This window comes from Physeter macrocephalus, chromosome 4 (genome assembly GCF_002837175.3).
Source record: "Physeter macrocephalus isolate SW-GA chromosome 4, ASM283717v5, whole genome shotgun sequence".
Lineage (NCBI taxonomy): Eukaryota > Metazoa > Chordata > Mammalia > Artiodactyla > Physeteridae > Physeter > Physeter macrocephalus.
The window spans coordinates 116423565-116435668 of NC_041217.1; the positions used below are offsets into that span (position 1 = coordinate 116423565).

Consider the following 12104-nt stretch of genomic DNA (forward strand, 5'->3'; position numbering starts at 1 on the left):
TTTAACATAGCACTGTTAAGTTCTAGCCAGAGCAATTAGGCAAGAGACACAAAGAAAAGACATTCAAATCAGAAAGAAGTAAAATTGCCTCTGTTTGTACATGATATGATCTTATACACAGAAAAATCCTAAAGACTCCACCAAAAAACTATTAGAACTAATAAACAAATTCAGTAAAGTTGCAGGATACAAAAATCAATATACAAAAATCAGTTCCATTTCTATGCCCTAAAACAAACTATCAAAAAGAGAAATTAAGAAAAGTCCCATTTACAATAGCATCAAAAAGAGTAAAATACTTAGGAATAAATTTAACTGAGGAAATGAAAAATCTGTAGAGTGAAAACTATAAGATTTTGATGATGAAACTGAAGAAGACACGAATAAATGAAAAGATACTCATGTTCATGGATCAGAGGAATTAATATTGTTAAAATGTCCATACTACCTAGAGCCATTAGAGATTCATTGCAATCCCTATCAAAATTCCAATGGAATTTTCCACAGAAACAGAAAAAAAAAAATCCTAAAATTTGTGTGGAACCACAAAAGACCCCAACTAGCCAGAGCAATCCTAAGAAAGAACAAAACTGGAGGTATTTTACTTCCTGATTTCATACAATAATACAAAGCTGAAGTAATCACACAGTATCATACTAGTACAAAAATAGACATAGACCAATGGAACAGAACCAAGAGCCCAGAAATAACCCTTGCATATAAAGTCAACCAATATTTGACAAAGGGGCCAAGAATATTCAGTGGGGAAAGGACTCTTCAATAAATGGCAGTGGGAAAACTGGATAACCACATGCAGAAAGACATTGGAACCCTATTTTACACCACTCACAAAAATTAACTCAAAATGAATTAAAGACATAAACATAAGACCTGAAACCATAAAACTCCTAAAAAAAAAACATAGGGTGAAAAAGCTCCTTGACATTTGTCTTGACAACAATTTTTTGGATATGACACCCAAAGCACAAGCAACAAGGCAAAAATAAACAAGTGGGACTGAATTAAACTAAAAAGCTTCTGTATAGAAAAAGAAACAATCGACAAAATGAAAAGGCAACCTACAGAATGGGAAAAAATATTTGCAAACCATCTATCTGATTAGGGGTTAATATTCAGAGGGCCTGAATAGACATTTTTCCAAAGAAGACACAAATGGCCAACAGGTACATTAAAAGGTGTTAAACAGCACTAATCATTAGGGAAATACAAATCAAAACTATAATGAAATATCTCCTCAAACAGAATAGCTATCAGCAAAAAGACAAGAGATAACAAATGTTGGCGAGGATGCGGAGAAAACGAAACCCTGGTGCATGGTTGGTAGAAATATAAACTGGTACAGCTACTATGGAAAACAATATGGACGTTCCTGAAAAAATTAAAAATATAATTCAGCAATCCTACTTCTTTTCTGGGTATATACCAAAAAATATAATTCAGGGCTTCCCTGGTGGCGTAGTGGTTAAGAATCCGCCTGCCAATGCAGGTGACATGGATTTGAGCCCTGGTCCGGGAAGATCCCACATGTCGCGGAGCAACTAAGCCTGTGCGCCACAACTACTGAGCCTGTGCTCTAGAGCCCACGAGCCACAACTACTGAGCCTGCATGCCACAACTACTAAAGCCCGTGCGCCTAGAGCCTGTGCTCTGCAACAAGAGAAGCCACTGCAATGAGAAGTCCAAGCACCGCAACAAAGAGTAGCCCCCGCTCACCACAACCACAGAAAAGCCCACATGCAGCAACGAAGACCCAACGCAGCCAAAAATAAAATTAAATAAATAAAATTAAAAAATTAAAAAAATATATATGTATATAATTCAGCAATTCTACTTCTTTTCGGGTATATATCAAAAAAAAATGAAATCACTATCTTGAGATATCTGCATTCCCATGTTCATTGCAGCACTATTCACAATAGCCAAGAAATGGAAACAAGTCAACTTCCATCAATGGATGAATGGATAGAGAAGATGTGGTAAACATATATTTATATATATTCAATGGAATATTATTCATCCATAAGAAAGAAAGAAATCCTGCCATTTGCAACAATATGTATGGGGCAGGGCCTTGAAGGCATTATGTTACATGAAGTCAGACAGAGAAAGACAAATACAGTTCACCCTTCAACAATGTGGTGGTTAGGGGCGCTGACCCCCATGTGGTTGAAAATAGTCGTCCCCTGGTTTCCTCAAAGGACTGGTTCCAGGACCTGCCTCGGACACCAAAATCCTCAGATGCTCAAGTCCTATTGTTGGTCCTTAGTATTCGCAGTTTCACATCCTCGGATTCAACCAACTGCAGATAATGTAGTATGTATTTACAGAAAAAAATCCACATATAAATGCACCTGCACAGTTCAAACCTATGCAGTTCCAGGGTCAACTGTACTGTATGGTATCACGTACATGTGGGATCTAAAAAAAGCCAAACCCATAGAAACAGAGATTTAGAATGGTGAGTGCCAGGAACTGGGGGTGGGAAAAATGGGGAGATGCTGGTCGAAGGGTACAAACGTCCAGTCAGAAGATGAATAAGTTCTGGGGATCTAATGTACAGCATGGTGACCCCAGTTAACAATACTACATTATATGCTTGAAAGTTGCTAAGAGAGTAGATCTTAAATGTTCCCACCACAAAGAAAAAAAGGTAATCATGTGAGGTGCTGGAGGTGTTAACTAACCTTACTGTGTTCATTATTCCACAATATATGTGTATCAAATCATAACTTTGTACAGCTTAAACTTACACAAAGTTATATGTCAACTATATCTCAATAAAGCTAGAAAAAACAGAAAGATAACCCTGTCTATATAGAATAGTAAAAAGAAGAGGAAATAGCTTCTTCATAAAACAAGTAGATATGTTCTGTGTGTTGCAAATGTACAAGTATAAAAATATAAGGAAAAAGATGAACAATTCAGGAGATGATACTGTAAGCAATAGCTAAAATATACATATACAGAAAAATCTTGAGATGATGAAAGATTATGGTCAGTACACCTTTTTTTTTTTTTTTTTTTTTTGTGGTATGCGGGCCTCCCCCTGCTGCGGCCTCTCCCGCTGCGGAGCACAGGCTCCGGAGGCGCAGGCTCAGCAGCCATGGCTCACGGGCCCAGCCGCTCCGCGGCACGTGGGATCCTCCCAGACCGGGGTGCGAACCCGGTTCCCCTGCATCGGCAGGCGGACGCGCAACCACTGCGCCACCAGGGAAGCCCAGTACAGCTTTAAAAAAGGCAGAATCAAGGTTTAGGGTACAGGGTGTTGGAACACCTAAAGCTTTCCACACTAGAGCTTGAATTCACACATCAATTACAGATGTGTGATACTATTGATATGAAAAAGGACAGCATTAGTATCCAAAATCTACCATAAAAATGAAATAATTCTAAGACAAAATTGGCCATATGTGATTTTTTAAAGCTGTTTCAAGTAGAAAAAGATGACCACTTTGCAATCTTCTCTTTGGATAAAAAATTTAAATCTCAGTGAAAACAAATTACCCATAAATCTGTAATTCAGTGATCACCACTCCTTACACATTAGTGTATTTATATCTAGTCTTCTTTTCCTCAGCCTAAATACTCACATAATATACCACATACATGTTTTTCTTTATTACAAAATTACAAGCAAACTCTCTATATAAAACCTACATACTACTCTTTTCACTTAACATATGTTCCCATGTCATTAAAAATTATTTGAAACATGTTTATGGCAATATAATACTTCAAATTATGGATGTTCCATAATTTGGCATTAGACTGTTTTCAGTTTTTCATGATTATTAAAAATGCTACAGTAAATATTTTTATATATAAATCTTTGAATCCGATCATTTCCTTGGAAAAAATATCTAGAGGTATGATCTCTCAGCTAAAGAATCTGAATATGTTTAAGACTCTTGATATAAGGTTAATTGCTTTCCATTGAGACACTTATATGCCTCACCCATAATCCACAGTGTATGAAAGTGCTTATCTAAAGTTTGTGTTTACATGTCCACCTCTCTAAAGAGACTCTAAGCTCCTGTGGGAACTTATATTCATGGTATATTCATCTTTGTATCCTGGTATCTTATCATCTTTGTATCTCTGTATCTGTCTACAGAGTTGATACTAAATAAATGGCTACTGAACTGAGTTACAGCACAATGGCAAAACTGTATTCTCCACCTAAAAAGAATAAGAAATCCTCATTAGGAACATACATGTCCTACCTCTGCGGCTGAAGCAAAAGAATCGGTTGATGTGACACTCAAGGTGTCTCTCAGGCCAAAGTCATCCATATTCCCCTTCATGGTGATATCTGTATCTTTATCTTAAAAGAAAAGGTGAAAAGTTCAGAAATTGACATTCCTTGTCATTGCCGTATTTCATATTCTATGGTTGGTTTTTCTTTTTCTTTTTTTGTTTAAACATCAGTCTTTATTTAGAATTCTGGAATCTAAAAGGAAAACAATACAAATCAATGGGATATAATCTGACAAGACTCTCAAAGTGCTTCAAACTGATTCTGAACACTGCCAAGCAGAGGAGAAAGTACTATAAAGGAGACATGTTTATTTTTAAAAGATATTAAACTATTTCAGATTTTTTTTTTTTTTGCGGTACGCGGGCCTCTCACCGCTGCAGCCTCTCCCGTTGCGGAGCACAGGCTCTGGACGCACAGGCCCAGCGGCCATGGCCCACGGGCCCAGCCGCTCTGCGGCATGTAGGACCCTCCTGGACCGGGGCACAAACCCACGCCCCCTGCATCGGCAGGTGGACCCCCAACCACTGCACCACCAGGGAAGCCCACTATTTCAGACTTTAAAAGCTTTTGAGTAAATAATAACTTAAACGTATATAATAACTGGAGTTGGATTATCTACCAGCTATCAGCATATACCACAGATAGTTTGAAACAGAGCAATTTAAGTTGCAAGTGGCCTTGCCCAAATTGGGATAACTGGTAGGTTCATTCAAATTAAATGAATTATTCGCATAAAATGTTGTCTGGCCAGTCACTTGTGATAAACTGACCTATCAAAATAATTCAGGAAGATATCTTCAGTCTTTAAGGTCTACTTTAAAACACTGAAAGGCCCAAAATGATCTGGTTTAGATCCCTGATGTTTATTCTGCTTACCTGAGGATCAAATATAACTGCCCCAATGATTTTATTTTTATTTATTTATTTTTTGGCCACACTGTGGCGGCTTGTGGGTCTTAGTTCCCCAACCAGGGATTGAAACTGGGCCCCTGGCAGTGAAGGCACAGCGTCCTAACCACTGGACCACCAGAGAATTCCTCCCCAATGATTTAAAGGGTTGAAAAAGTTTAAAGGCATTTGTAAATGGCTAATATGACCATACCAAGACAGGCTACCTATTACCAATACAAAGCATTCTGAACGTCGATGTCAATATCTTTACATACTATCATCAGGAATCTGTTAACATTACATTTTCATTGGTACAGCTACTATGGAGAACAGTATGGAGGTTCCTTAAAAAACTAAAAATAGAGCTACCATATGATCTTGCAATCCATTCCTGGGCATATATATGGAGAAAAACATGGTCTGAAAGGATACATGCACCCTAATGTTCATTTTAACACTGTTTACAATAGCCAAGACATGGAAGCAACCTAAATATCCATCAACAGAGGAATGGATAAAGAAGATGTGGTACACATATACAATGGAATCTTATTCAGCCATAAAAAAGAATGAAATAATGCCATTTGCAGCAACATAGATGGACCTAGAGACTGTCATACTAAGTGAAGTAACTCAGAGAAAGAGAAATATCTTAATGATATGGCTTATATGTGGAATCTAAAAAGAAATGATACAAATGAACTTATTTACAAAACAGAAACAGACTCACAGAGAAGGAACTTATCGTTTCCAGGGAGGAAGGGTGGGGGGAAGGGATAGTTAGGGAGTTTGGGATTGACATGTACACACTGCTGTAGTTAAAATGGATAACCAACAAGGACCTACTTATTGGCACAGGGAACTCTGCTCAATATTATGTAACAACCTCAATGGGAAAAGAATTTGAAAAAGAATAGGTACATATATACATATATACATATATATATATATATATATATATATATAACTGAATCACTTTTCTGTTCATAGTTTTTTAACTATCACAATATTGTTAATCAACTATACTTCAATATAAAATAAAAAGTTAAAAAAAATTACACTTTCAAACAAATTCAGTACTCGCTTACAGATGTGACTACATTGTAGCAAGCAACTGATACTCTTCAAATTCTATCACAAGTATGAAAAAAGCAAAGAACAAAATATATACAGATTTTTTTTTTTTTTTTTTTGCGGTACACAGGCCTCTCACTGTTGTGGCCTCTCCCGTTGTGGAGCACAGGCTCCGGATGCGCAGCCTCAGTGGCCATGGCTCACGGGCCCAGCCGCTCCGCGGCATGTGAGATCTTCCCCAGACCGCGGCACGAACCCGTGTCCCCTGCATCGGCAGGCGGACTCTCAACCACTGAGCCACCAGGGAAGCTCCTATATACAGATTTTGATTTTGATTTTCAATCTGCTAAATTTGTCAGATACTTAATCTTCTTTGAAAAGAAATCGGAAATCTCTTTGGCTTTCATTAATCCAAATTTCTATTCCATCATTTTTTTCCCAAAATAAAGTTCATTACCTTTACCATAAATGTTCCAAATCCTGTTTACAACCCCCAAGTACCAGAAAACAGACCTTTTGTGATGCTCTACAGGAAGTGTAAAGTTTTAAAAAATCCAAACCATTAATTTAGTTGAAATTCAAAAGTTTTGCCATTTGTATTCCAATCTCTAAGCCAAGCAGAAGAGCGAATTGGGACAAGGTTCATTCCTATTAAGTATCAAAAATAACCATATGCATAGCATATTTTTTTCTACTTTATATTTGGTGGGACCATAGTTGACATTTTAACCATTTATCTTCCAAATTTAAGTTATAATTGTTTTCAAATGAAGCTTACATCAATCCTTTTAAAATACCTAACTTGTCAGTTCAAAATCCTACTACTAAATGACTATTAACTGAACAAAATCTGAGATTAAATCATTCTATTTTCAAAAATAAAAGTTCTTTTAGGAATTTAAAATTTTTTCATCAAACTTGAGAACAAAACAACATAATCGTTTTACACTTATAAACAGCTATAAAACTGGCATTTTGGGGCACTCAGGTATCCAGAAAAATTCCCAGTATTCTCTTTTCAGTGCATATATGACCTTTGAAAATACATACACAAACTCTGAGGAATCAATTATTTACAAAACTAAATCAGCATTCATAACTTTCAAACCTTTATCTTAATTACTTTCCATCATTGGTATTAATTCTGCAAAAAAAAATATCACAGTACAACCTTCATTATTGCAAAGCACGTTTAAAGTGGGATTAAGTTACAAGTCAACTAAGTTAAATCTTGGTTCCATATGCCTTTGCTATTTTCGGAGTAGAACACAGACATTTATCTTATGTCACTTTACCTTTCAGACATTACCCAGGAGCTGTTAAGTCTGTTTTACTTCACTCAACAGTAACCAGCCATTCAATGTCATCCAGATCAGCTACCATGGTTGTATTTTATTTTTTTTTAATCTAACAAAGAAAAGTGGCTCAGAGAAACTGGAAAGTCTTACTCAATAAACCCAACTTCATAAACCACAGACCATATCTCTCATTTCAGTAATTGTTATGATTCCTGGAATGACAGCTTAATAATTCTGAAGAGAAATAATACATCTGTTTTTTAGATAAGCCAATAAAAAGTATAAAGAAAGAATATTGAGCAATATTTAACTGCTTTTGTGCAGTTTTAAAATTTACAATACTTAAAATTTTAATTTTTTTTTTAAATTTAAGTTTTGGCTGCGTTGGGTCTTTGTTGCTGCGTGCGGGTTTTCCCTAGTTGCAGTAAGCGGGGGCTACTCTTTGTTGTGGTGTGTGGGCTTCTCACTGCGGTGGCTTCTCCTGTTGTGGAGCACAGCCTCTAGGCACGTGGGCTTTAGTAGCTGTGGCACACGGGCTCAGTAGTTGTGCCTTGCGGGCTCTAGAGCACAGGCTCAGTAGTTGTGGCGCACGGGCTTAGTTGCTCCGAGGCATGTGGGATCTTCCCAGACCAGGGCTTGAACCCGTGTCCCCTGCATTGGCAGGTGGATTCTTAACTACTGTGTCACCAGGGAAGCCCTGCCAAATGTATTCTTTACTCAAGTTTTCGGTTTCTCTTGAATCTTCTCCAACATATAAATTTCTCTCCTTCTGTTCCCTTGCCCCATGCTACCCAGGAACACATACTGTTTTATAATATGCAGCTCAAGTACTATCTAACCCCTGCATGCATTCTCCTCCAAAAACTACCTAATTTGTTGCTTCTATGTAACGCAGTACAGACAAGATGTTAAAACCATGGGTTCTGGAGCCAGACAGCTTAGATTCAAAGTCTGACTCTGCTACTTTTTAGCTGTGTAACCTTGGGTAAGTTTCTTATCTTCTCCATTCCTCAGTGTTCTCAACTGTAAAATCGGAATAAAACCACACAGGGTTGTGTGAGGATTAAACAAGTTAATACAGTTGGCCCTCCATAACTACAGGTTCCACATCAGAGGAGCCAACCAACCACAGATGGGGGGGAAAAAAATCCAGAATATTCCAAAAAGCAAAGCTTGCATGTGCTGTGTGCCAAGAACTATTACATAGCACTTACATTGTATTTGCAACTATTTACATAATATTTACATTGTACTAGGTATTATAAGTAATCTAGAGATGATTTAAAGTATATGGGAGGATGTGCATAGGTTATATGCAAATACTACAACATTTTATATAAGGGACTTGAGCATCCATGGATTTTGGTATTCATGAGGAGTAGGGATGACTGTATATGTAAAGTAAGCACTGGATAAATGTTAGCTATTCATATTATTATGCCAAAGAGAAGGACATACCATTTAATACACTCTCTGAATCTTTATTTAATTACTGCCTGAATATGCAACCTGTCTGTCCAGCTGGACCGAAACAACTTGAATGGATGAACTTTCTCTTTTTTTCTCTTTCCTTTTTCTTTCATTTCTTCTTTTTTCTGATGGTTCCTACAGTTCTCAGTACAGCATTGAACATATTGTAAACTTAATTATTTGCTCACATAAACTGAATAAAACTTGTTATTATAGACTGACCATTCTCAACACATGAAAAATCCCTATTTTAAAGCCTCTCATGTATCTCCCCTGGGTTATTTTGCCTGTTCTATGACTTTAACTTGTTTTAAGAGCACTGTTAAAATTCTTATGTTTCTAAAATCCAACCCTAAATTAATTAAACTTATGATACTATAAACGTGAAATATGCAGCTTAAGCCCCTTAAGGACTCATCATTAACCTTAGAAGTGCCTAAAAGAAAGCTTTCCACATAATTGGGCGATTAAATATAAAAAAAATGCTCCATGTGCTGTCTCATTGGCTCTCAGTGGGGCAGCGTTTTTTTTTTTTTAACTTTCTTAAATAGTAAATCTAACATTTTTAAGAACATTTTTTACATGTCTCAATCATCCAGAACTTTTAAAACATTCATGCATAGACATAAACTATGTTCTTTGGAAGAACACTGAAAGTATACTGTTTACTTTTAACTAAACAGTCATATATTTTAGGCTGAAAATCTGACTGGATTCAAGTCTTCCTCCTTCTTTAACAATCTCATAATTCACATATTACTTAAGTTTTTTCCAAAGCAGAATTTGCTTGAAAGTTATACAAAGAAAAAGAAAAAACTAGAGGACACTTCAGCTCTGGAACTTGGAACCTCAAGCCTGGATCTATTTCTTTAAACCAAACCAAGTGGGTTATCTGTGTGTCTCACTTTTGCCATGCCCAGACATATTCTATTTTCTGTCACTTAGAAGGCATCAGGTCTATTTTAACTTCAGCAGATTCTAGTGGAGATTCCAAAGATGCCACTCTTCTTTTCAAATCCAGGCTGTCCACTGTGGATTTTATAACACCAACAAGAAGAGGAAGCCTGCCAAATGTCTCAATGTCATCTGACTTCTATGTCAGCAGCTATTCTCCAGATGATTTTTAGCAGTTTAAATATGACGTGGAACCTTATCTTTTTTATGGTTTTATTAAAAATGGAAAAGGTCCTGCTGCTGATAAGTTATTTTCCAGAATCTGCTATAATCTGTTAAAATAATTAAGAAATCTAGAAAATTACTGCTCTTCTTTTGTTTATCCTGTATGACTATGTGCTCCTTCCATACTGTGGATAATTTTTTACTCTCGTTTATTTTAATACTACAGAAAAGTTTGAGAGAAAAAAACAAACTGGAATACAAAAACCAAAAACAACATAGGTGAGGGGGAATTGGATGAAGGTAGTCAAATGTACAAACTTCCAGGTATGTAATGTAAAACATGATAAATATAATTTGCACTACTGGATGTTATACGTGAAAGTTGTTAGGAGAGTGAATCCTGGGACTTCCCTGGTGGTCCAGTGGTAAAGAATCCGCCTTACAATGCAGGGCACACAGGTTCGATCCCTGGTCAGGGAACTGAGATCCCACATACCACAGGGCAACTAAGCCCGTGCCACAACTACTGAGCTTGTGTGCCTCAACTAGAGAGCCTGCGAGCTGCACAACACAGAGCTGAGGCGTTCTCAACTCCATATGCCACAACTACAGACCCCACGTGCTCTGGACCCTGTGCGCCACAACTAGAGACAGAAAACCCCGCACACCACAACAAGAGAGAAGCCCATGCACTGCAACAAAGGATCCCGCATGCCTCAACGAAGATCCTGCGTGCTGCAACTGAGACGTGATGCAGCCAAAAAATAAATAAATAATAAATAAATCTAAAAAAGAGAGAGTAAATCCAAAGAGTTCACATCACAATAAAAATTTCTTTTCCCTATTTATTTTCGTATTGCCTATTTCACCATTTAATTTTTTATGTACTTTTTTATACATCAGGTTCTTATTAGTTATCTGTTTTATACATATTAGTGTATACATGTCAATCCCAATCTCCCAATTCATCTCACCCCCCCCACCCCCATCCCAGCTTCCCCCCTTGGTGTCTGTACGTTTGTTCTCTACATCTGTGTCTCTATTTCTGCCTTGCAAACTGGTTCATCTGTACCATTTTTTTAGATTCCACATATATACATTAATATACGATATTTGTTTTTCTCTTTCTGACTTACTACACTCTGTATGACAGACTGTAGGTCCATCCACGTCTCTACAAACGACCCAGTTTTGTTCCTTTTTATGGCTGAGTAATATTCCATTATATATATGTACAACATCTTCTTTATCCATTCGTCTGTCAATGGGCATTTAGGTTGCTCCCATGATCCGGCTATTGTAAACAGTGCTGCAATGAACATTGGGGTGCATGTGTCTTTTTGAATTATGGTTATCTCTGGGTATATGCCCAGTAGTGGGATTGCTGGGTCACACGGTAGTTCTATTTTTAGTTTTTTAAGGAACCTCCATACTGTTCCCCATAGTATCAATTTACATTCCCACCAACACTGCAAGAGGGTTCCCTTTTCTCCACACCCTCTCCAGCATTTATTGTTTGTAGATTTTCTGATGATGCCCATTCTAAGAGGTGTGAGGTGATACCTCATTGTAGTTTTGATTTGCATTTCTCTGATAATTAGTGATGTTCAGGAGCTTTTCACATGTCTCTTGGCCATCTGTATGTCTTCTTTGAAGAAATGTCTATTTAGGTCTTCTGCCCATTTTCTGATTGGCTTGTTTATTTTTTTAATATTGAGCTGCATGAGCTCTCTATATATTTTGAAGATTAATCCTTTGTTGATTCATTTGCAAATATTTTCTCCCATTCTGAGGGTTGTCTTCTCGTCTTGTTTATGGTTTCCTTTGCTGTGCAAAGGCTTTTAAGTTTCATTAGGTCCCATTTGTTTATTTTTGTTTTTATTTCCATTACTCTAGGAGGTGGGTCAAAACTTGCTGTGATTTATGTCAAAGAGTGTTCTTCCTATGTTTTCCTCTAAGAGTTTTATAGTGTC

General features: G+C 37.1%; 1 protein-coding gene across 5 annotated transcripts in view; it reads right to left on the reverse strand.

Annotated features, from left to right (window-relative positions):
• MIGA1 (mitoguardin 1) overlaps positions 1 to 12104 on the reverse strand; it is a 102579-nt gene that overhangs the window by 23987 nt on the left and 66488 nt on the right. For all 5 annotated transcript variants that reach the window (XM_007113212.4, XM_007113217.3, XM_007113213.4 and 2 more), the window contains exon 8: positions 4245 to 4345. In XM_007113212.4, coding sequence (XP_007113274.1) covers positions 4245 to 4345 — 101 coding nt within the window. The remainder of the gene's footprint in view (positions 1 to 4244; positions 4346 to 12104) is intronic.